General features: G+C 39.9%; 2 protein-coding genes across 2 annotated transcripts in view; one reads left to right on the top strand and one right to left on the bottom strand.

Annotated features, from left to right (window-relative positions):
- Positions 1-25,879, bottom strand: part of LOC109474633 (arachidonate 5-lipoxygenase-like) — a 33,662-nt gene extending 7,783 nt beyond the window's left edge. The window contains exons 1-19 of the mRNA XM_019774982.1: positions 25,633-25,879; positions 21,352-21,499; positions 19,280-19,416; positions 18,750-18,885; positions 18,213-18,314; positions 16,787-16,917; positions 16,324-16,415; positions 15,838-15,994; positions 14,657-14,767; positions 14,050-14,208; positions 13,572-13,667; positions 10,898-11,080; positions 4,099-4,341; positions 3,482-3,727; positions 2,611-2,655; positions 2,361-2,486; positions 1,944-2,041; positions 884-1,022; positions 466-558 (exon numbers count right to left, since the gene is read on the bottom strand). Coding sequence (XP_019630541.1) covers positions 466-558; positions 884-1,022; positions 1,944-2,041; positions 2,361-2,486; positions 2,611-2,655; positions 3,482-3,727; positions 4,099-4,341; positions 10,898-11,080; positions 13,572-13,667; positions 14,050-14,208; positions 14,657-14,767; positions 15,838-15,994; positions 16,324-16,415; positions 16,787-16,917; positions 18,213-18,314; positions 18,750-18,885; positions 19,280-19,416; positions 21,352-21,499; positions 25,633-25,821 — 2,631 coding nt within the window. The 5' untranslated portion in view covers positions 25,822-25,879. The remainder of the gene's footprint in view (positions 1-465; positions 559-883; positions 1,023-1,943; positions 2,042-2,360; positions 2,487-2,610; positions 2,656-3,481; positions 3,728-4,098; positions 4,342-10,897; positions 11,081-13,571; positions 13,668-14,049; positions 14,209-14,656; positions 14,768-15,837; positions 15,995-16,323; positions 16,416-16,786; positions 16,918-18,212; positions 18,315-18,749; positions 18,886-19,279; positions 19,417-21,351; positions 21,500-25,632) is intronic.
- A 522-nt stretch (positions 25,880-26,401) lies between these two features.
- The window catches only part of LOC109474550 (arachidonate 5-lipoxygenase-like), a 12,444-nt gene continuing 11,910 nt past the window's right edge, over positions 26,402-26,935 (top strand). Inside the window, exon 1 of the mRNA XM_019774881.1 lies at positions 26,402-26,483. The gene's annotated coding sequence lies outside the window, so the exon portion shown is untranslated. The remainder of the gene's footprint in view (positions 26,484-26,935) is intronic.

Genomic DNA, 26,935 nt, shown 5'->3' with positions numbered 1-26,935 from the left:
AGTCTAACGGAAAAGTAACGGAAAAGTAACGGAAAACTTACGCAAAAGTTACGGAAAACTTACGGAAAAGTAACGGAAAAGTAACGGGAAAAAAACGCGTTAGTAACGGCCGTTAGGGTAACTATAACGCGAACGGTACTGTACCTTCCATCAAAATTTCATGACCCTAGCATGTCCAGATCGTGAGATATCAAAACCGGAAGTTGCGCTGCAGTACCAAGGGAAGCCACTAGGGGGACCAAAATCTCATCATTTCCAGTTTTCGTCACACCCTACCAACACACCAAGTATGAAACCCATCCATCCAGGCGTTCTTGAGTTATCTTGTTGACCAACAGACGGAAGGACAGACAGATAAACGCAACTGAAAATATAACCTCCATGACACATTTCATGGAGGTAAATATAACCTCCATGACACATTTCATGGAGGTAATTAATGTTTTTTTTGGTAGCATGTCTTACCGGATTCTGATCGCCATGTTGGAAGAGCTGAATCGCGATGGGGTACAGATCATCATTAACGTCCCTGTACAGCAGGCACATGGGACAGCACAGCTGTGGGGAAACACAATGGTGTACAGAACGTCATTAACGTCCCAGTACAGCAGGCACATGGGACAGCACAGCTGTGGGGGAACACAATGGGGTACAGAACGTCATTAACGTCCCTGTACAGCAGGCACATGGGACAGCACAGCTGTGGGGGAACACAATGGGGTACAGGTCGTCATTAACACCCCAGTACAGCAGGCACATGGGACAGCACATCTGTGGGAAGGCATAATATATTTATACAGATACAGGTAGGAAACATATACAGATACAGGTAGGAAAAAAAGGCTTGAAAAATAGGTTTGAATCATCAAGGATGCACACTCACCTGTCTGCCATCTGAGGTCTCAAGGTCAAGGTCCTCCATGACCTTGTAGTTGACGATGAAGATTCTCCTGGCCTGCAGCGCGTCATCCAAGGTGCGGCCTTCCAGGAACGGCTCCACCATCTCACCGGTCACTGCGAAACTGATGGGAAAATACAGTTGGCACTTTTGTTTTCTAATTTAATTTCTTGGTTCTCGGATTTTTTCAGAAAAAATATGAAGCGACAGGGCGAAAAAAAAACAGGTCTAGGCATCCTATTAAAGGCTTAAATGCTACGAAATGAGCCATGAAGTCAGCACAAAAGGCTGGGTTAAAATTTAAACAATGAATTTTGAACTTTTAATCAAACCACTGTAATGATAGATGGGCAAACTGTAACAACTAGGAAGAAAGGGACTTTCCTCAACTGTTTGGGGCAAAATATGAGCATATTTGAGTTGATGCAGAACCAGAATCATATTTTTTTTTTTTGCAAATCAGAGAAAAACGAAGAGGCGAATCCGAGAACCAACAAATTAAATTGGTGTGGCCTAACGATGCTTCTTAATGCAAAGTCAAATGACCACTTCTAAGCACTGAGCTAAGTGTTAGGACAGGCATATGACTATGCCAATCTGAATGTTTGTTTCAAAAGCTTAAGGATTGTATTCGGAAGGGAAGCAAGGAGGGAGGTCCATAATTTTGCAGCCCGGGAAGGAAGCTGTTGCTGTACATTTAGGACTTTAAACAGGAATTTGAATAGTGTGACAATGTGAACTGGAGGAGAACCTAGTGGCACGCTGATAAGTTCTCAAAAGTGGAACGAGCAGTGAACGTTCTGAATAGCGTACATGAAAGTATGTATCTGTTAGTACAATTCAGTAATAAATTCGGCAAACGCAATGCAAAAACTAACGGAGTATAACTAGCTGTCTAGTCAGGTTTGGCGTATACAGTTTGCGAAGACTTTTCAGTACAAAAAAAGCCTACAGTTTAACTACAAAATGCTTAAGGCCCGTGTACACGTTGAACTGTCAACTGGCGTGTTAGGATATATCCTCGTAGTTGGATGACCGTACGTACTTGTTGGGTATCTCGGTGCACAGTGCGATCCTGTTGGGGTTACAGCCAGACAGACGCTGCCTCCCGAACTCTCGGTCATCCCGCCAGTTTGCCACGCCCTGAACACGTGTGAAATTCATAAAAAGTCATTACGTTTCGTATCAAAACCAAAGCATCCAATACATTTTGAATCACCAAATCTTTATGACCAAAGCATACAATACATTTTGAATCATCAAATCTTTATGACACCGATGTTATGGCAAAATTTAGGATGTATGTCATATTGTTGTTGTTGTTAGATAAATAGACGTCACCAAGACAGGACGTACCAAGTACAAATAGAAGTAGAAATGTTCAATATCCTTTTCATTATGATACTCGTACATAGCGGTTTGACGTCCTGTGTGGTTAATCACGTTAAGAACACAGGCCTACCCTAGGTGTTCCCAGAACCCCGTCGTACACGTCTCTCAGGTCATCCAGGGTCTTGAACCTTCCGGCGGTCAGACTGCTGATCTTCTGCTGCATCCGGATGTTTACACGTCGCTTAGCAACGTTCCACTGGTCACACAATAAGACATAAGATGTATTTTAGACATTGTGCGCTAGAATTTTTAGATAGGTTTGCCGGATTATCTTTTTACTTTACTTTACTTGATAGACAACAAATGGGGCAACCAAGTACCTTATAGTCAGCAGAAAAGTCCTCATCAGGTGGCAGATTCTTTACCTGGAGTAGATGGAAAGTAAAAAAAAGAATAGTATTACTCTTATTTAATACTTAGCTGGTGTGTTACACCGAAGGGCGGTTATACCAGCTATACAGATAGAGAAGATGGTCTATGACTGACCCGATGACCTCTTCCCTAATTACTTCAATGAAAAACGGCCTGTAGGCCGATTAAACCAGTGTATTCAAAACATGGACTTTAAGGCGGCGAATACCCAAAATATGGTAGGTATACAAGGAAGTTTTTGAAGAATTTGTGTCGACCTTCACAGTTAACGTTATCCTGCCAGAGGCGGAACAAATCGGTTTATCCCGGCCTTGGCGGGTACAATAGACTGTTGTGACGAGGGGATTACGTGTCTTTGACCCGAGTTTCCGTCTTTTAAACGGTCATTGACATTTGAAACGGTCGATGCCATATTACCTCCTCCAAGGCCCTGGCCTGGGTACCATCCTCCGTAGTCCACGGTAGCTAGCGGCAATAGCGGACCGGCGGTAGCAACGGAGGACGACACCCAGGCTGCTGACGCTCCACGGAACTCAAGAACACAGCACAGTGCTGACTCATAAATGCCGCAAAATCCCAGCATATGCCAGCTTTAGCCTTCGCAGACATGTTGGGCGTCGGCGTTATTTTTTTTTCTGTGAGCGACGCCAGTAATATGCCACGGAGAGAAGGTTTCCCGCTCCAACAAGTTAAAACTTCTCTTTCTCTCCGTGGCAAAACTCCCTCGGCACTAGTTTAGGGGGCTTCAGAGGATGTCATCCATACAATTAACACAGTGTGGCCTAACAGAGAAATATGTGCAGTGTGCAGGACCCCTACCTTAGGAGGCAGCCCTTCCTGGGGCACCATGAGTTCGTAGTCGGCCTTCATCTCCTCCAACTCCCGCCGTCTCTGCTCGATGTTCGGGTCGAACTGCGGCAGGAGGGAGTCCCACCTCGTCAGCTTCAGCCGCGTGTTCTTCCTGATCCACCTGTGCACCGGGAACACGTCTGTTTCTCCTTCTCCCATTCTCTCTATCTCCACTTTCTCCACGTACCAGTCGTCAGGAAGAGGCCCCCGCCACACCTGTGATGATAAATACGTTTTAATATTTTTTAAACATTGATATACAAACTTCACTTTTTGTTATTATGTTAACCGAAGGAAAACATCTTGTTTTTGCTCTATTTTCCCCTTCTTCTTCTTCTCCAAACAAATGAGGTCAATGACCTGAACCAGACGTCTGTCACCATGGTAACTGGTGTTGGGTTACATCAGTTACCATGGCTTTCCCAAGGGCACAAGATCGGTGGCATGTCAGGACTCGAACCCGGGACCTCTTGGATCTGTGCCGAGCACTCTGCCGCTACGCCACACGGCCCACGATACTTGTCTGGTTCCATAAGGAATATACATTTTTCTGTTTATAATATAAATAAATAAAGAACAAATAACACCTCTATCTGAAGAATCGGTCCGGTCAATCCCAGGTCGCCCAGTTTGAACACATCGGTGCTCCCACGTTCGAAGTCGTTACGCCAGATCACGTCGAGTTTGACGTCACGTGAACGCTTGCCGTGGCCGTCGTAGAACGCCAGGTAGACGTCAGCGTCGGTGCCGGCGAACTGAACGTCACCGGTTTTCACCGACACTCGATATTTCGGCTTCTTGGGTTTTGAAGTGATGATACCCATGTCGGTCTACATTGTTAGAAATATAAAACATTAAAAAATAAATAAATAAACAACTAGAAAATTGTACCATAAAGGTCTTCATTCATTAATTCTTTTGTTTGCAGATATGCGAGTCAAGCAAAACATTACATGAAATGATAGAAACAAATCGCTTCACCCTTTGATTATTCTCAAACATTCTGTTAAAACATTTTACCTTTCGCTTATCTAACATTGGATAGAGCACAAATATAGGATTTCACTCCTAAGCTATGGATAATTACATCAATTATAAACGTAATCCTCCGGAAATTCAACATGAGATTAGACAGAATACAGACAGACAGACTTTTATTCATTAATCTATTTTTGAAGATTTACCACATTTGTGGAAGGATTGGCACAACATGGTACTATTACCATTTCAATATGTCAAACCTGAGACCAGACTGTACGGTTTGAACCACTCACACCGGGAAGGACCCCTGCTCTTTTCAAAAGTGTGGTGGGATCTTTAATGTGTTTGAGGTTTGGCTCTCCTCAAACACGGGACCTCCAGCTTTACGTCCTATCCGAGAGGACTTCTCTGACCGAAGCTAGGTACATACTGACACCCAATTCAAGTGAGGAAATAGGCGTCAAGTGCCTTTCCCAAGGACACAACAACGGGACCTGTTAGGGGTTCGAACCCAGAACTTCACCAGCTTTTCACCAGGGTTTATTGTTCTCTCATTGACAGGGAACGCAAAATGGGTCGTCATTCATTCCGGATGATTTACCATGTCAATGTCCATTATGTCCAACATATATCATTGAGACAATACAGGACGTCTGCACTTCTGTAGGTGACCTATAGGTTAGCGATAGGAAGAAACACCTGCGAAGACCCTTTCGTGTAAAGAGTGACTGTGTATATCAACAAGGTAATTAACTTTGGAGATGGTCGACAGAAAACTGGGCAAATGGAACACAATGCTTTATAAGATAACGAGATGATTTTGTGAGCACAGGTCTCTTGTTAACAAGCATATGCAATGTACGTAGATATATATATAAACAAGTACTCTCGACTTCCTCCCGCTTCTTGGTACTTGTATAAATGTAAGTGGCTGTATGATTGGAGTTGTACAAAGGCTGTATCGAAGGCTGTACGGAAATAAGTTTCTCTGTACTATTCAAATACCTAAAATAGGTCAAATTTGCTTAAACTTAATCGAAAAGAATTCTTCTTCCGCCATCATACGAGGGCAATCTACAGTAAAATGTACCTTGTCCTCTACTTTGCCTGAACTACAAACTTGGCAGATTATTAGCTTTAGAATATGATATGATAACGCTTTTGTCGGAATATAGGAAGCAATGTTTCGTAAAATGACCAGTCAAATTGACCTACCTTCCAAGAAGCTCGCTGTTGTTGAACAAGTTGTCGGAATTCTCGATGTAGACTTCTGGCTTTCTCTGCGTGTGTGTGTGTGTGCCACACGAAAACAAGTTGTCTACTCGTCGCCTTACGTCCTGTGTTGTATTAGGACCACCTACTTGCACGTGGTTCAAACACACGTACTGTAAGGTACAAAAAACACGTCTGTTGTCAGCACACTGTTTACGTCACAGCAGGACACATTTCCCCAAATGGACCATTTGAAGATTGACAGCCGCGAGTAACGCAATTAGAGTGACTAATTAACACCCACAGCGGTTACCAAGGAAACAATACAACAGAACAGCAAACCATTTTGTCGTCTGATATCTCTTGGGTCGCTCCACCAGTCACGAAAAACCTTGGGAGATATTTGTCTTAGGCAAACCTGAGTGCGTAACAATGCTGAAAATGTCTTTGACGACGAGTGATTTTACCAAAGCTTTTGCCAACTGCCTTGGGCAACTTTTTTGTCGGCCGGATATCTGATTTCTGAATGAAAACACATCTCACTTGTTTTATTGTAGAAACAGGTAAACTACAAGCGCCATTTGCTTTGATTTGAGTGCGTAACAATGCTGAAAATGTCTTTGACGAGAGTGATTTTACAAAGCTTTTGGCAACTGCCTCGGGCGCGTTTTTTGTCGTCCGGGTATCTGATTTCTCAATGAAAAGACATCCCACGTGTTGTACTGTTGAAATAAGTAAACTACAAGCACCATTTGCTCTGATTTGAGTGCGTAACAATGCTGAAAATGCCTTCAAATGATGACCAGTGATTTTGCAAGCTTTTACATAGTGTTTAAGACACTTTTTTTTTCGTTTGGATATCTGATTTCTGAGCATAAAAAGACATCCCATGTATTTTATTCTGGAACCTCATCGGGCCATTTGCTTTCAGTTGAAGAAACCTGTCTTTCCAGTTACGTGGTTGACTTCTTAGGTATTTCTACCGTCTTTCAAATTCTTCCAAGTCGTTGACAAGTACCTGACATGGTTAGAAAGCACTGAAAATGTCAAGTGAACTACCGTTACCCTCTTAACACCTGTGCGCATTGAGCTGTTTATTTTATTTGCACGTCATTTAACAAATACGTTAGGCACCTTTACAATGCTCAATTGGACCTGTATGGTCTAAGGTATGTACTAATTATGTAAACAACTAGATTTAGACATGGGCAAGGCACAGAAAATGGCAAGTGCACTACCGTTACGCACTTAGCTCCTGTGCGCATTCATGTGTTTATTTTATAAGCACGTCATTTAACATATATATTTTAGGCACCCCCGACAATGGTCAATTGGACATGTATGGCCTAAGGTATGTGCTAATTATGTAAACAACTAGATTTAGAAATGGGCAAGGCACAGAAAATGGCAAGTGCACTACCGTTACGCACTTAACATTTGTGCGCATTTATTTTATCTGCACGTCATTTAAATATTTTTGGCACCTCTACAATGGTCAATTGGACATGTATGTCCTAAGGTATGTGCTAATTACTAGTATGTAAACAGCTAGATTTAGAAATGGACAAGGCACAGAAAATGGCAAGTGCACTACCATTACGCATTTAACATTTGCGTCCAGTCATGTGTTTATTTTACCTTGACGTCATTTGTTTAATCTATATTTTAGGCACCCCTACAATCCTCAATTGGACTTACATTGACTAAGGTATGTGCTAATTGTCAGGTCATGTTGATTTGATTGTATGGATGACATCCTCTGGGAACTTCAAAACTTGCGAGCGTGCGAGTGAAAACGGTTGGAAAGAAAAGTTGCCTTCATTATGAAATCTACGTGGTCTTGAAGGTTGAACAAATGACTGAACACACAGAGTGTGGTATGCCGAATTATTGAAAATTTATTGTAGATTCATGCTGTAGACTTATTGTAAGATCACAGGACTTAATAGAATAATAGTAAACAGTAAAAATGACCAGAATAATACTACTAATGCTACTTTTAAATAATAGACTCTTCATTTTCATTTCTTCTCATTTTCTTGTTTTCCTTTGCAATCATTTTGGCATTCTACGGCATTACTATAAATTGTTTTCCTTTTTTTCAATTTTCGGCATATATTGCTCATTTTACAGCTGCTTTGTACGATTGACCGTAAGATCGAAACTTTTTGTTGTTGGAAACTGACGAAAAGTAAATACTAATGCGCGCGCGGATGTCATCCATATCAACATGGCCTAAAGAACTAGATCTGGAAATGGTGCGTGAAGGTTGTCGAGTCAGGATCTGTACTGTCCGTCTGGTATGTACATACACACCGGGGTATCTTTCAGCGATCGACCCGGCGGACAAACACTTGAAGTCCCGTGTTGTTCTTTGAAGGTCAAGGATGACCTAAGCTATGTGAACAGAGGGCGTCGACTTCTTACGCCCAAGATTACGTACCTGTTAAAGGCATCCCATGTATTTCTGACGTAGTTGGGAATGACATGCATTTTATACTCAATGGATTAAAGGTGTGGTGGTCAAATACTAACAACGTAGCCTGAGCTACAAACACAACATTCAAACATTTCAATCATTTGACTATCTGCCTTAAAGGCATTCAATGTATTTCTGATGTACTTGGGCATGACATGCATCTAATACTCAATGGATTGAAGGTGTGGTGGTCAAATACTAACGTAGCCTGAGCTACACACAACATTCAAACATTTCAATCATTTGACTATCTGCCTTAAAGGCATTCAATGTATTTCTGATGTACTTGGGCATGACATGCATCTAATACTCAATGAATTGAAGGTGTGGTGGTCAAATACTAACGTAGCCTGAGCTACACACACAACATGCAACATTCAAACATTCTAAATCATTTGACTAGCTGCTTTAAAAGCATTCAATGCATTTTCAGTGTGGCAAAGCAAAAAAAAAAAACATATTCTTAATGAGGAAATCCGTGCAACATTGACCTTTACTGCTATCTTTAAGCAATTTGCATCACTTCATACGTGGAGCGTTTGAAATATCGCAACTTCATACACTCAGTATCACGTATATGTTAAATGCATTCAATGCATTCACGGGGCGACGAAAAATTAAAGGTAAAGAAATCTATCTGATATTGACATTTACTGCCATTTCTAAGCACATTTTTGCCGATACAAAAGCTACCGTTTTTCGCCAGCGACATTGTATTTGTGTCCCACAGGCGCCCTTCTCTATCTACCATTATTGTAACTATCACCATCTGTTAACTAATTAAGTGACAACGACGATTTCACAAACAAAAATCTTTATTTCCAAACGGTTGTTTCCATTGCTGTTGTAACTATTTCCAAACTGGATACACATAAAGCATTCCAGCAATATCACATATTCCGGGTTAAACATTTACAGTAACTTTTTTTTTCTATCACACTCATTGAAATATAGAAATCTACCTCAAACTGACATATGAGGCTCGTCTGTAGTTAGCTAAACCTACAAAAGTCTGTTGGTGTAATTTACTTCCATAGCTTTACATGTGCAGCGAAAACAACAATAATGCTTTTAACATTTCTCTTTTTTCATGCAATGAAGTGCAAAACGTGTAGAATTTTCACTTTATGAAACTGATACATAGAAATAAAGACTATCAAATGTATTATAACCTTTAGCAAACAAAAATACGACAAATTATAACGCAATACGTATACATATATCAACACAATATTTTCCTTAGGTCCACGTGGAGTGTTACTCAGTTTGGGTTCTATATTAGTATATATACATATACCATCCATTTGATGGAACCTTAAATATGGGCACACTTATCGTACAATCTCTGAGTAAGACTTATACGGTCTTTTGCGTTCAAAACTGAATGGCAAAAACGTGTCGACGTGTTTTTACTACTTACTAATATATAACTAAAAGCAAAATTTAATAGTATTTGTAGTGTAAAATGCAACCAAGCGTAGGGTTGTATATCTATGAGACCAAAACGTCAAAACCTGTTTGTGTAACAGCACATTAAAAATATCATACACATACACGGCACTAATATAAGGTTCATTAAGTGGATAACAACTTTAAATTTTCACATGAAACTCGGTTATTATTGCACCACCCCTACAAAGGGTCATACGCCCATGTAAAATACGTTTGACCCAGTATTCATACATGAAAATCTTGGCAATACATTATATACAGCTTTGAATATACATATACATTTAAAAGTTCGCATGGAGTAAAGTTAGTTAGTTTAAAAAATCCATAGCTTAGATTTTAAGTATCGATGTTTCAGAACACTCCCATGCAACATTTGTAAATAGCTAGATATTACAAGAGCATGAAACTAAATATATTTTAGTTAGAGTAATATCAATTCTGAATCTGTAGGGATTGGTTTTTACATAAGAAACACGTCTCAGTGCTATCTTATATTGTAACTTGTGTGCTTGTTCTATATCTTGACACTGTCTTTAGTCTGATAACTTACAAAAGGTAGATATTAAGTTAAACGTGCATTCAAAGTCTAACAACAAAGAGAACACTATACAATATATCTAATAATGGTGATTTTACCAATACACTGGAAAAAAGAAATTACAGACGTTTCAATCGCTATTCAGGGATCTTCATCGGTAAAAAGAAAGTATAGCTGTCAAAACCTCTGTTTTATTCCAGTGCAATAAATAAATCAAGATTTACAAGAAGTATTTTCCTTTATGAGTAACTTACTGTACAAAATAATTCCGCTGTTAGCAAACCGGAGCTTTCTAAAAGCTATGTACTTCTCTGAACATTATGACAGTAGTACTTACTAATAGCTATAAAGTTAATCTGAGTTGTTAATTTACATAGTGAAAAATTAAACTGTTCTCGAAGCAATTTGACTCATCGGAATTTTCAACCAAAATTTCTCAGTCTTCATCAACTTTTCGTCGCAGGGTCTGTAAACACGTGGTATTTTTCCCGCGTGTGACGTCAACACTGGGTCAAAGTTCATCGGAAGTCGGTACCGCCCCCCTCCCGGTTTAGCGAAGCTTGGTATGCCCTGATGTAGATTGCTTCCTTCACTCCTCTCGCAAAATGTATTTTGACTTAGAGAACAGTTTGATTTTTTCTTTGACTTGGAGATCAGTTTATTTTTTCACTAGAATTTTTCTTAGTTATTCATCGTCATTTCAGTCACTGCTAGCCACACTTACAAATGACGTAGACCGGGATTGTGAGGACGCGCTACGCTGGTTCCTCTGGGCCAAGTTACTCTCCGTGTTAGACTGGGTCTCAGCCTCCTCGGTGATGTCGTTCAGGTCGGGCTCTGTTATTTTGCTCAGCTTGTGTACCTTCACCCACTCCCGCAGATACGCCTTCGCAGCCCTTTCTCCTTGCTATATATGTGAAGAATAATACATCAATGATTAAATGAAAGAGATTTATTTTGCGTCTATAGACTCTATATACGTTAAAGTATATAGAGTCTTTAAAGTACAGGTCGTAGTGACAAAGCATAAAGTACATGTCATGGTGACAAAGCATAAATAAGATTACAGTGACACAGTGCAGTGATAGATTTGGACAGAAATTTGACTCAAATTTCACTCGAATTCGTTCCGACTTGTATTGAAAGGTAGGCGTGGCCCTAATCTCTCGTGTACAGGTAGCCTATATTACGTACTGCGGTATTGACTTGTCCGTTGGGGCACGCGTAGTATTTTTCGGGAACACCCAGTACGTCTACGACCTGTCTACGTTGTTGGCCGCAGTACTTATCCTTGAAGTGTGTCATGTTTAACTTTCCAAATTTGCTTCACTATCCAAAGAACACATCTGTTTACGGACGTGATTCTCCACAGGACCTATAGATAAGCTGTTGGCTAACTTTAAACTCCGTGACTCACAGCTTATTCCGTGGGATGTTTCAAACACTGGTTCGTACACATGGCAGACAAGTATAAATCCAATATGTGGGAGGCTTCTTTTGCTGTTTGATAAGCCGAGAAATGCTATTAACTTTTTCATTAGTTTCTTCCTCAGCTGACCTGTATCTGTATAGCCTGTGTAACCGCCCCTCCGCGTGATTAAACACACACCAGCTTCGAAGGCACGCGGCGCGGCGGCAGCTGACTACATTACACCGAACCGAACACAGCATCACTGTGGCTTGATTGAACAAGTAAGCAGATACCTTAATTTTGTAGGAAGTAGAATTATCTCGTCTTAAGACAGATTACCTCATGTCAGAAATGATTGATGCGAAGGAAGTCTACTGTCTACATGAATACGTTTCAACAATACTCTGATGCCTATATATGTTATTTTAAATTCTCAATATTGTTTATGTTGCAACATCCTACCACAGTGTAAACAATAATGGCTAACAGCTGTGTTTTCGAACTTATAAACACACCCGTAAGGCTTCATATTTTGGGACCTCCACTTCTTTAATGGCACCTATTTGGAGTGGAGCAGGGATGATTTAACTTACTTCCTATCGACAAAAATGAACAGACAAATGCATTTTTTGTGTCGTCGCCATGTCACATGTTGAGCTTTATAAGTGCTGACTAATGTTTGATAACAATTGTAAAGGAGTGTGGTGTATTTGATAATCGTTACACGTCACTCTGACACAAACAACACGTCATTGCGCGTAAGTGCGTATGTTAAACCCATTAGAAAAAAGCCACAGGTGCGCAGAGATTAAGTCAGTTGGGTTAAATAAGTATAAAGTTACGAACTAATATGGGGGAGTGCGTCATCGGCGTACAGAAATATCCCAATCATGAACAACAAAAAAAGAAACGTTGTATTCCGTATGCTTTGATGTGTTAATCAAATTGCTTTCCAAAATAGCTTTGACGTAGGTAGGTCTCAAAGTCTTAAGCAATCACTCAACAAAGTGTGTTACTATTTAGAGAAAGGTAAAAACAAACTTAGGGAATTCTAGTTACATCTAAGTTAAAAGACGTTGCTTCGAAGAAATGTCGAAGATATATAATTCGGTTGGTCTGCACAATTGAATCGACGTAGGTGGCTATTCGAACACTATGTAGTTGCACAAAACAAGTCTATAAGGACACACACGATGGAAAACGTTTAAAGGGGTTGTTTATGGGGGTTAAAGGGTTTCTAATACGGAAAGGCGAAGGACGTTTCGTATAGAAAACAAGCTCAAGCTGTTGGTGTAATTGTGCTGAACATATCCTCAAGGAGCTAGAAGAGTTTAGTGTACAATGTAGCCAAGCATGTGGAATTGAAGGGTTTCCGATCCTTCAAAGTCATAGTCTATCCCCCTTTTCTAGTCATTCATACAGGCATTCGTGTAAGTGCCTTTCCAAAGGGCACAGCATCGTCCATGTCAGGGGATCGAACCCGGGACCTCTTGGTTCCGACCCGAACACTCTGATATTTACGCCACATGATAACGTTAGAAATCTATATCAACACTCTGACATACGTAGATCCCTTTCATTCGCTACAAACCCATTACATCCAGTCTAGTAGTTTACAATTACAAACACTTGCACAAAGCTTCCTCTTAAGCGGGCTCTTAAGTATGAATAACCGGGTGAATCCCTGTCCTTTTGAAGATATCCAGTGGCTGAACAATATCGGTATCTTATCTCTGTACGCTTCGACAGTTCAGTGACCCCCGGGTGTAGGTATTTTGTGGGTTGACAATACCCAGACTAGACAGGTACAGAGAGATAAGAGATAGGCATCGTTTCTGTGTTGCGAAAACAGCGAACTGTGGCCTGATGTCACGTACACCACAGAGGATCGAAGGCACACAGTTATGGCAAATGTTAGTAGTTGGAAGTGAACGCAAATAGTAGTTATAATGTATGTATTTTATGTTATATTTTATTCCAGACTTACCGAAATTAGAAACTTTTTATCATCTGATTCCATCTTCCAGTCGGTACCCGGGAGATAGTCCGTGTCTATGCCGATTGTTCGGTGCACATCTTTTTCCTGTCATCAATATAAAGTGTGGGTGTAAGAACAGGTGGAGCTTACAATATATGGTTCATCTAGTTGCATGGGGAATATGAATTTTACTTTGCTATCTAATATCTAAAACTAGGAAATTAATATTGTATACATATGATATTTCTCTCGTTGTGCACAATAAAATTACCCTCTCCTTTCTTATCAATTATCTTCTACAATATTGACATATTTTCTTCATTTAGAAGACTGCAGGGGAAATGATATCACTGTGTAGACGACATGCCCATGTATTCAATTGTAGATAAATTTGTATTGCACTCTTCACCTCCTATTCACAATGGCATTTAATTTACACCTAGATATCTACTTTTTCTCGGACAAAAATATAAGATGTGAAACTCACCCCGATGTAGACTCTCTTGATGTAGATCATGACAGCCTCTATGATGGTCTCCAGGAAGCCGCCTAGTGAGTTGATGGGCCGCCGCTTGTACCCCAGGAACTGTGTGAAGAAGTTAAACCCTCTCTCTTCCAAGAACGCCACCAGTTCCTGGTGTGTGATCTGAGGATTGACAGAACAAAACTCATATGTAACAAAGAAAGTATAGTCATACTCATTAACTATGCAAATTACGTCCTGATTTGCATAATGTTTGTGTCAAGCATCATATAAGCTACCTACGTAATAAAAATGACGACAACCCTTTCACTGGTTCTTGAGTTATCCTCGCTCGAAGATTTTCAAACGAACTGTCCTGCAGTTACAGAACAAGCTGCAAGGGGGCCCAAACTATTGTCCAGCTCATGAGACATCAAAAGTACTGATGTACCATAACAAGCCGCCAGGGGGCCCAAAATGTAATCTTTTCCAAGTCTCATCAAGACCTACCTGCCTACCAACATAATAATCCATCCAAAGCTTCTTGAGTTATCGTGCTAAACTGTACACAAACGCTACGGAAAATATAATAATCTTCTTGGCGAAGGTAAAAATTCAAAGTTTAACTTACATAGCCGCTGTTATCTTTGTCCAGACCGGCGAATACTTCAATAGGATCCACGCTGTCTCCGAACAGAACTGCAGCGTCCTCTTGTGTGAAGCGAGCACCCGGCTGGCTCATCTGTAACCATGGGGTGATAATCCATGTTATTTGCCATACATTGTACCTGATGCAATCGTTGTGCCATAAACGTTGACATGACATCATATGAGGTGTTAGAGCAACGTACACGATTTTTTACCTTTACTTACAAAAGGAATTCAAACAAATCTTAATTCCCATTTTCATACTTACCAAACTCGACAAAGTGCCCATTTCCATATCCCCCTAGTTAGAACGTCCGTAGCCCAAATGAGTGTAAAATATAAATGTATAACAACTTGGAATAATCTCCCGCTCCACCTAAAATGTTTAACATCAATAATTAGCTTTAAACGAAATCTTAAAAATCACCTACTTTTCTTTCCCACCGACATTTGATTTCTTATTACTTTGATTTCATCTGTATAAGTTTGAATTTCCGTTTCTCTTTAAAATTCATTTATTTTCTTGAGTAATTGCTTCAATTCTGCCAATGTCTGTATTGCAGTTAAAGTTCTGTTAACGTTAAAGTTATAGTTTTTAACATATCATTTCTAATCAGCGTTATTTAGCAATCACTTTTGTTATTCATGTTACTATTTGTTTTGTTACTATTATCATTTTGATCATATTGATCAAATTTATTAATTACCTATTGTTATTTATTATTATCATTTGATTTGTTAGCATTATTTCAGTTGTTAATTAATTTTGTCGGGGAAAGATCCCAGACAAGCCACTATGGCTTCATATCTTTCCCCAGCATTTTATTTTACTGTCAGTATTATGTTCATTTTATTGTTATTAAATATATGCGAACCAATAAACACAAACACAAACACAAGCACGATATATTGTTTATTGTTAGTTTGAACATAAAAATGGTCAGACAGGAGTCTAAATCCCTCCTGCTATGAAATTGCAACATGATGTAACCCAACACCAGTTACCATGGTGACAGGCGTCAACAAATCAGGTCATTGGCCAGGTCAGAGGTTAGTGTTTGGAGAAGAAGAAGAGGAAACTGAGCAAAACTTAACAACATGTTTTCCTTTGGTAAACGTAATAAACATAAAATATTTTTCATAAAATCCGCCTTGAGACAATACCTTCTTGAAGACTTGTTCCAGTTCCCTCATCTCTATCTTGTCATCCCGGTTGGTGTTATTCTCTGCCAGCACGGTGAGGAAGTTGTTGACTGCCCTGTGCACGATGTCGTGGTTCCGCGCTGCCTCGTTCATTTCGTGCTGCTTCTTCGTACGTTGTCTGTGTTAGAAATATATAGATACATGAAGTGTTAAGGGAATGACATATAGCAATTACACATAAACCCATCTACTCAATAGTTTCTATGAAAACTATTAGATAGATATATGGAGAGATAGAAAGATAGATGAAACTTTAGATAGATAGAGATAGATAGATAGATAGATAGATAGATAGATAGATAGATAGATAGATAGATAGATAGATAGATAGATAGATAGATAGATAGATAGATAGATAGATAGATAGATAGATAGATAGATAGATAGATAGATAGATAGATAGATAGATAGATAGATAGTCAATCATGATATGATATCATGCCTTACTTTGAGAGTTTTGTTTTCGGTCTGACTGGCTTTTTGTCGCCTAACCTCTTGGACAGTTCTGTGTGCATAAACTCCACATCAAACGTACTGAACTGAAACAAAGAAAAGGAAGTCAAGTTAGAAGTATGTACATACTGTCCCACATTAGCACATTTCAATTAGTATTTCATACTTTGTACATTTAAAACTGCAGAAACAAGGCCCATGATAAGTCTATTATTTTATAACAATCAGCCCAGGGCCCTTCCAGTAACCATTTTCCGTCAGAAATTTGAGTATTCTTGCTCTAAGAGGGTCAATATATATTGGGATAGTGTGGTTTAAACTCTGTATGTACATATATGACAAGACTATTGACTTGGAAAAATCGGATTTCCAAGTCCTAACTGCATTGGGTGCCTTTAATCAAAACATAACCATTGTACTATAATTGATATCATTGTTGACAGAACAATTCACTTACCAAGACCATCCCCAGTGACTTCGGGTTGTGCGTTCCGAATCTTTCTGTCTTCTCGAAAAGTTGAGCGAGTTTGTCCAGCGGGAATAGCCTATTGATGAAGGCATCCTTGTTGTCCATGGACAGCCACCAACCTACAGAACAGTGGACCAAAAAATTAATGGCCATATAAGTTCTGATGATATTAATGACTTGTGATGAAATTAATGACTGTTATAGACTTGTACTTATTATTAGAAATACTACAGAACAAATGATTAGCCTCATTCTATTGTAACGATATATCAAAGAATTATGTTAGCCCTTGTTGTTTTAGTAATCACTCACTCATTCACTCACTCATTCACTCACTCACTCAGTCACCCACTCACTCAGTCACTCACTCATTCACGCACTCATTCACTCACTCACTCATTCACTCACTCATTCGCTCTCACTCAATCAATCACTCACCCATTCACTCACTCATTCACTCTCTCATTCACTCTCATTCACTCACTCACTCACTCACCCACTCACTCACTCACTCACTCACTCACTCACTCACTCACTCACTCATGCACTTATGCACTCACTCAAGAGTTAACGTTTACTGTATACTTTTTCTGTACTTTGTTCAATAGCTTTTCCAATACGTATACGTTGTACCATGTAAATCTTGTTCATACATTGCACAATAAATAGGGCATAGACAAGGGAGACGGGGCTTCTAGTAAATCCTTATTGTACGTTCCAGTCGGGCTGTAGGCAGGTCATTGCACCCAGATCTAAAGTCAGCTTGTGTAACTAAGCCTGTGTAATTATCCCTTAACCCTCACACACTGATTGATGGCGTTTTGATACCACAGCCCGAAGCTAAGGTTGATAAAAGTTAACTCTATTGTAATTGGGATGCTTTCTGCACTGTTTACAAGCATCTCTATGGCGACAATTCATACCGTGACAATAATTGTGCCGCTCCCAACGAGTGATTATAGATAGTGTAATTAAAATCCTATATATCATAAGCACTCCAAATGATCTACTAGGAACCATATAATATTGTGCCATTTCCGAAATGGCTAATCGTATAACTGTAACTGGTTTATTTATTTATTCTTTTTAAAATGAAGATTCTGTTGGCCATTTCCGCCCCAGCTGCAGAGGTCAACGTCCTCTCGTACGTCGTCGATGTTCTTATACAACTACATCATTCCCACGGGGTTCAAACAATTGTTCTTAACCACGCCTAAGATTAGAACCCTTTTATTAGATCTACTTTTAGGCAAAAATGTACTTACTAACCTATTGACATACAAGTAAATGGATTTTTTCCCCAAAAAGATTTAAATTAAAACATGTATTTTGACATGATGGCAAGTTCTGTACTGTACTCATGGCTTGTGTCAACAAAGATGTAACGTGTAGAAAATGTATAAAATTGTCTTACCGTCGAAGCAGTGAATGGGATAGTTGACCAACAGGCCGCCGTCTATGTAGTAGTCTTGGTAGCTGTAGTCTTTGTGCTTGTGTTCAACCGCCTGGAATATACCTAAATGGCACAAGCGATTGGTCAAATGATGATTTAAAACTTTAGGTTGCAACACAAATCTTTTGATTCATTAATGAGTTAACCACGTTTGTGGAATTATACAACAAACTAGAAAGATAACATTTGCAAAGCAAATACATAATGTTTACCTTCACATATGGTCTGCTCTGTTAATTCTTACTCAAACACATTCATATATATGGTCAGACAGAAGTATAAATCCCTCCTACTATGAAATTGCAACATTTTGTAACCCAACAACTGTTACTATGTTGAGACGTCAACAAATCAGGTCATTGGCCAGGTCGGAGGTCAGTGTTTGGAACGGAAGAAGAGGAAACGTAGCAAAAACAATATGTTTTCCTTCGGTAAACATAAATATCTTCATTCACCCAATAATCAAGTTTATGGCTAATACAACAGAAGAGAGTTTACCTGGTAATGACATAGACATTCTGATGGCGAGTCTGATCGGCATGTCGGGTGTGGTCTTGGCGTGACAGTACTCCTCAGCCATCTGATTCACGTTCGTGACGACGATACACAACTCCACACCGAACATCTTGTACATCTGACGGCAACACAGATGGCAATATGGTTATGTGAAACAAAATGGGCTGAAATAACAAATATTTCAGCCACACCATGGTATGACTGAAATATAATCAACCCTTTGCCATTGCAAATAAATGCCATTCAGGAAGTGCAAAAAAAACGCTGGAAGCACGAAAAGCTGTCAGTTTGTTTACATTATGGTAGTTTGTGGTGGTACCACAAATTGAGTGTGCCTCGTGTGGGCTGTTTTAGTACCAACCATATAAATGTCAGAAATATGAGATACACAAATATGTTGAAAGTTGGAAGTAAATTACAATCACAGGAAGATTTTTAAATAAAATTTTTCAATATTTTGTTCGAAAATGTTACATAATGCCCCTTTAATGTAAAACAAAGATGATACTTACATCTAAAAACGTCAGGTCAGGGTTCCCGGTGTGTTCTTGTAACATTTTCCCAAACCACGCCATCAGCCCGTGCCCAGGATTCCATCCGTATCCTTTCAGTATGTTCGGGAGAAGACTACAGTAGCCACAGGAGTGATCTGAAACGAAAAGACATCTTCCGTTAAGCGACGGTCACAACCCGCCGTACGTGCTTCTGCGTGCTGTCTACGTGCAAAAACGTGGACAAACGCAGGGCATCCGTGCGTGGTACCGCCTCCGTACGGAATCCTACGGGTTTGGGAGCACGCAGACACGCCGTAGAACTTAAAGTGCATGTAAAACCTTTTCTGCGTGCGGTCTACGGATTCACCACCGTGCGTGCGAGTACGAGCGACGCGCGTGCCCCGTACGTACCGTACGAAAGACGCACGTGTGAGTACGGCCTCCTTACGGTAAAGTTGCAATCGCACAGAGGTCGTACGTTGTAAGCACGTACAACTCACTTACCACTTGCGCAACGTATGATGCACGCAACCGCTCACGGCCAGACGTAGCGTGCAGACCACACTATTACACCTTGCGAAACCGTGCGAGTGACGTGCAAGTGACGTGCGTCGATGCCACTCCTTCCCCACGTTTTCAGAAAAAACGTAGCAGACGCAGCCTCCCAAAAAACGTACGGACAAAAAGCACGTACGGCGGGTTGTGACCGTCGCTTTAGTTTCAAACTAAGGTCCTATAGACTGCTCAACTCCACCTACTTTGAAGAACGGTATTTGCGGTATTGCAACTGTTCTTCCTTTTTTATGTTGCTACATAAGAAGCGAGAAGTTGAATTCTCTTAGTTGTATATCATGGATACTTGATAATGGATGTACGTAACGTTCTCTGTATGTTTTTAGTTGTGTCCTAAACTTAAAACATGTGCGTACAATAAAGGTCATTCATTCATCTTAAATGTTAAACGACGTTTGGAAGCCTATATTCTATGTCAAACTGCATGTCACTGTGACAGGGAACAATATATGACACTCGCGGAATTCAAACGTCTATCCCCTTGACAACATGTATACAGTGATGATCACAACTTTCTAAACATCCCACTCACATATTTTTCATGTCATCTATTGACTACCAACCCCGCCCAATGTTTGAAATTCCCTCCACCGGGCATATTTTAAAGGTTACCTATATGTTTGTGTGCATAGTCTTAACATCACTCGGGTACTAAGTGCCTTCAACACAATGCAAAAACAAAACAACGACGTCAACACAAATAACCCACCACTTTCTTTCTTTGCCCTCCCCTCATTGTTAATCTGATAACCGTAACATGTCGGCAAGAACTGATCAGACGTGACCCATTGGGTGTATTGGTTACAACTGTACCGCAAAATGTCACTCAGGAGGTGGCAATTGATACAAATTCCTCCCTTTCTTCACAGCAAAAAGAGAGCAAAGTGGTGGCGCTTGAAAAGCAAGCAGTAATCAGTAAGCTGGTGTCTGAATTCAGATGCTGACATAAGAGCTCAGTAAGGCATGTTGGGGGGAAACTTATATGTGCTTTAGCTAAAAAGGTATTGATGTACATGTTTGAGCATCAATCGTCACTGCATTGATAACATTTCTGATCCAAGAAAATGACAAAGTGGCTACAAAAAGATTACAACAGACAGCATTCTTGTATCCCATCACCTTTTGTCAGCTGTGAAAAGAGGAACATCGGCAGATCTTGGTTATGCAAATGAAGGTTTAGTTGTATAGTTGATGAAGAAATGGTATAATTCCATAGTTAAGTGAAGGCAAATTCACTAAACCTAACTTATTCAAATCAGGACCTCATTTGCATAATGTAGAATAACCCTCTTTTAAGATAAGACTGTCACTAGGTAGAGGTCATCAACTGACAAAATCCATGCAAATGAGGATCTTGTTTTCATAAACTATGAGAAACATTCAGAATTCTTAAAAATTCGTCAAACATTATTCGGCGAAGGTATGAGGTCGTGGAACTCTACATGTAGTTTCATATATACTTGAGATAATTGTTTACTAGAGATCATGATACTTTTGTGCATAAAACTAGTACTTACCTAGTATTTCCTTGCTAAGGTCGACTTGTAGGAAGTCTTCGATCTCCTGTGAGTTGAAGCCGAGAGCTAACATGGCGGCCATCATGGCGCCCGCGCTGGCTCCTGCGAACCGCTTCACTTTTCTCATAACACCCGCTTCTTCCAGTACCTGGACAGGACAGAAAATTATCAGTGATTATCCTGAAGATTATGTAAAATGATGAAAATAATCACTAAAAATTATCGTGAGATTATCTAAAATTATCATTCATACAAAAATCATCACTGATAGTTTTTGTGACTATTATTCAAAATTATCACTGAAATTATGTACGTTTTCAGTGATAATTTTGTGATAACTCACGAGATGCCTTTAAGATTAAGTACCACTATGGTAACTGAAAACTAACGGAGAAATCTAATCTATTTTTCTACATTCTCTGCTTATCCAAAAGCAGTAGCATTATGACTGACTGGTTTGACCACAAACACAGTCGAGGATGACTTGTTTATACCGTCAATAACCTTCTCAATGACAATTGATAATTATCTACAGATATAAAGATGTATATAATCAACATAGATAATCTACGCCATTTCTTATAACGTCTGAAAAGACAACCAAATTGGACGAAGCAATATATTGAATGAACTTCGCACATTACGATTAGGTATAATATATTAAAACTATTATACACAAGTTCGGTCAATGTCCAGATGCCTTTATCATAGTACCATGGTAACTGAAAACTAACGGAGAAATCTAATCTGTTTTTCTGCATTTTGTGCTTATCCAAAAGCAGTTGTGTTATGACTGACTAGTTTGGCCACAAACACAGTCGAGGTTAACTTGTTTATACCGTCAATAACCTTCTCAGTGACATCTTGAGCTATTTACCATATATTGGCTCTGTCGCTCGTATCTTTACTTTTCTTAGTTGGAACGTAACTCTTGCTACGTTATTTTTTGTACGTCTTAACATTGCGTGGTTTGCTCTGTTGTAAGATGCAAATCCAGGGTTCTTACTAGGCTGTCTGGGTGTAGTGGCCCTCTACTCTGCGATTTAACCCCCTATACTGTCTTTCAACCAGCGTATGGGTGTTTCCTTTGGGGAGAACCTTGTAACCCTTCTAAATCTTCTTAAATTGACTTCAGAATGAAGCTATAGCAAAAGAAAAACATGGCTTTGAAAATGTGCAGGAAATAGTGCATCAAAGAGTTATAGATGTAAAATTTTTCGGGAAGAATACTAGACCCCTGCTGTGGTCATGCCTTAAGGAGGCTTCCGCTGCAGAAAGTTGTCCTTCGAATTCTGTGCCTCATGCTGTGAAAACAATTTTGGTGAAAACCTTGAAACTGATATGTCTGTATTTCTATACACACTTTTGTCAACTCCTGTTTTACGTCGTGCCGTGTTACGTTGTATGGCCTTGTATTTGTTACACAATCCTAGAAGCGCGATGCTCAAAACAATGGGAATTTAGTGATTTGTGGCCTTTAAACTATCACATGCACATTGACAAGCGGTCAGAAGATTTGAGTTCACGAACAGTCCTTTAAAATATATGGCTTTGAAGTCCAGCACAGTCGCTGGTCACAGTAATGTCTACTCCCCAAATAGCAATATGTAATCCCAGGTACCGAATTTGTGGTTATGATAAACGTAAGGTGGTTTTGGACTAAATGACTGGTCTTTTGTGGCTCTCTTGGCTGTATCGGTGTGGGACAATATGCTTCTTTCTTCGTAGACTATAACAGACCCTCTGTATTACTAGTAATAGTCTGTGTCGCGTCGTTGTGAGACGATCGCCTCGCCACCGTGACTTCAGCGGTACATTCTGTCATGCCAGGCGGCCGAACTGGAAATGTAAAACCGCCCTTTTTCTTGGAGGGGGGAGGCTTTTAAATACGTCCAGTGCAATTTTAGGGTGGCAAAACTAAAAGAAATATTCTGGCTGAAGAATTCTGTCTGATATTGACATCTACTACAATTTTTAGCACATTTTCGTCCTTATTTCAGACTCTATGCGTTGAAATAGCCCCCAAACAAGCTCCTTATTTTTGGGTACCACCCATAATTAGCTAGAACCGTCCTACGATACAAAACAAGCGACCTTTTCTCAGCATCGTCGCATTTTTGTCTCACAGATATCAGTATGCTATGGGATAGGGTTGATTCAACTCGCTACATAAAAAGAATTACCAGAAAATTGACTTTAAAAAATCAGTCTTGCCACCCAGAAATTGCACCTTTAATGCCTAAGTATGTGACATTTTTAATCCGTAGTTGCAAGGATAACTATGGACCACTTTTAGACGTGATTATACCCTCCATGTATACAAAGCATGTCACAGGAAAATAGAGTCTCAAGCTGCAAGGGCAACCATTTTCTCACCAAACAAAAGGATTCGGCTTGACTTCTCGCTAAGGTCTTTATCCACAAAGACAAGATCTAAACCAACAAAAGACCACGCCATAGCAAAGAGAAATATATTGGCACAGAGGCTTGGCACTTGAAGAATTTGTGTCTTTGAACACTGCATTTTTAAAGAGACTTTGTTGCGAAACACTCGGTTCGTCGAGCATAACATTTGGTCAAGCGTGCATGAGCACACAGGGCATAGTTGTCCCAGCTAGGGTAAACAAATTAAGAGGTCTACGTTGAGCTTTTAAGTAAATGCTCGCTCTGCTACTATTTGGCGAAATTCTGGCAACATAGAAAAAGTTTTACTCAAAATTTCGGATAAAAAATTGTCCCTAAGTATCCGTACGGTTCCCATACAAGAAAGAACTTCCTTAAAGTATATCAACACTTAAAGCGGACGTGGTGTTAAGCTAATTATGACGTAATTAAGATCAAACAAGTAGGTGTGAATAGTCTAATATTGCACTTCCGAGAATTTACCACGGGAAGTTTTTTTTTTTTTAATTCTATCCACTAACTACCAACCTGTATCGCGACCATACCCTACGTGGTAAATAAAGAAAACATCCGCGACTTTAATCATTGGTAGTGTAGAGTTTCTCGTGTGTTATTAGTAGAGTCTATTATGTGAAAGGAGAGCCAAAGTCAACGTTGAGTAACCAGACAAAACGTCTGACTCCACACTCCCAACTGTTGTTATGAAGGATAGTAAAAAGGTTACTATGCTAGCACAATGTCAAGTGTCTAGAGCGACTTGCTAAGAAAACTTCTTCCACTAACACACTATCAAGTGTCTGTGAGAGGATTACAGTCTACGGTAAGTACGGTATAGTGTGTGTTTCACCATATGGTCAACTGTTACGTTTGGTATCTTACACAATGTTCTAGTCACACATGTTATTCTTATGCCGTCGTTACAGCAACAAGGTACAATATAGATGTTGATAAAGCATACGCTAGGGAGTTCAGGGTTATGTTCATGTGAATTTGTGATTGTTATGTTGTCATAGACGCGTTTCCGCCCCTTTGTTATATGTGAGGTAAGTGTTTTAATAATAGATGCTTGAAATATCACGCGAGTGTTTCTCCTTTCTGTATATTCGACAACAGATGGTGTTAAACACACCTTATTAATTAAACAATTGAAACTGAAGTTGCCATGTAACTCACTGTTCAGTTGTACTAGATTTATTATTTAAACCTATTATTAACCATTCGATTAATAATTGAAGAAAAATATAGCTACAAATATTTTGAGGTTGCTATTGATGTGTTAGGTGGGGCTGTTACTATATGTGTCACTACCTATTTTAGTCATTTAGTTTCAAACGACTATAATTGACTACTATATTTATCTTCACTTTGTAAAGCCTTACGTGTCAAGGTAAAAGTTATTAGCCTATTTTTTTTGCTGACTTAGATGTATGTACCGTAGTGGTCTAGAACATTGAAACACGCCCACAATATTAATTTTTCATAGCGAGACGTTGGATTTTAATCATAGGGTTGTGCAAGGACACTGTCCTTGGTTAGTGTTACACACGCAATCATAAATTATGTTTTCATAGTTCGACACCTTCAATTTTCAGGGCCGCCAAACATTGTGGGTGGAAAGAATTATGCCCGCCAGGTCGCTCAGATGGCAATGATTTGCATAATTGTCTGAAAATTTGTCATCGTAGCGATATGTTTGTTTTGGATATGATACCATCTCTTGTATGAGTACCCAACACTCTAGACTTACATTCCTTTCATACAATACACGTGGAGATACTAAATTAAGTTAGATACTACTATTCTGCCCGTATTGTTGACGCTAATCGTTCTGACATCTACATAGTTTTGTGAAATGTAAGACGGGGTACTAGTACTCACCCTTACGGCACCAACATATGCCAGTCCCCGCGTGCCACCTCCCTCAAACACCAGGTTCTCAAAGGGAAAATCATAGTCCGAATACTTCTCTTCTCCAACGTTGTCAAACAACAAGTTCCTAGTGGAGAGACGTTGGAAGAGTTTAGGGTTGACCGGCTTTGCCTCGATTTTAGACTTCCTCTGGCCCATGTTGGTTGGTCGATGAAAACGTTGTTCCCACTTGGGGGTAGCAGCTTGTCCAATACGTAGGCGTGTCTCACACACTTCTGAAGTCGTCGTCAAACTCTCAACATATGAAGTCCTGAAGTGACGTAGATGTAGGAGTGCCACTGGGTGTCATGTTATGCAAATTAGACTATTTGTGAGAGGGACGGGGAAAAAACAATGAGAACAATGACGGAATCCTCGGAGGCGCCCCTTCTTCAAGTAGACACAGTTCTACTTCAGTCCGTATGAATGGAAATATTTACTACACTAGGTCAGCATAGAATCCCAAGGGTATAATTACGTAGATTTATGGATGAACGGTATTACTTACAGAGCATCAGAGTCAAATTCGTCTGCTATGACGTACAGGTGAACGTACACAGAGACAAACACCTGTGGACGTCGTCATGACGACAAATCGACGCCTATTACCAGCGGCAAACAGGTCGGACCATTTCCCCACACGGTATGCAAATTGACATGGGACTCGCTCCTTGTCTTACGTCCCCTTTACAAAAGCAGACTATCTCCTCAGAGAAGGGGTTGTGTTGGAGACTAGCGCTTGTTTTATTTTCATAACAGCACCGGGTTTGTGAAGGTTAAAGGCGTTTTGGACAGTATCAGAGACACAGCAACTTTGACAGGTAAGTCGGTGTGCGTATTGTGCACTTACAGTCTTCTACACACGTGAGTTGGGGTTAGAATCAAGAAATAAAATCATGTGGTAATGTATGGTGTACGGTATACCTACAATGTTAGTACACACAATTTCGTGTGGTGATACTAGTAACCTAACTGTTGCCCATGTGTGTACGTATAGGTGGGGACTATAGGGAGGGGCATCTCTTTTGGTGTGTCTTTTGTGAAGAATCAAGGACGTTCTTGGCAATGTTTATGTTTTTCACCTTGGGTACTACATATCAGTTTCATGACTTCTTTTTTTCCAAGAAAGGGATTCTAAAAGACCCTGTTTATGCAACAATATGATCGCATCACCTTGTAACTGGTCATGTTGGTTCTGTTTAGTAAGAAAAGTCCAGAAGGGCTCTTTACGTAAGATTAGCCTTCTTTGTGAATTAGCGTGAAGGTGGGGGGG

The sequence above is a fragment of the Branchiostoma belcheri genome, unplaced genomic scaffold, assembly GCF_001625305.1.
Source record: "Branchiostoma belcheri isolate BF01 breed outbred unplaced genomic scaffold, Haploidv18h27 scaffold31, whole genome shotgun sequence".
NCBI lineage: Eukaryota > Metazoa > Chordata > Leptocardii > Amphioxiformes > Branchiostomatidae > Branchiostoma > Branchiostoma belcheri.
Note: the sequence above shows the minus strand (reverse complement) of the source record. Positions and strands in the feature narration are given on the sequence as shown.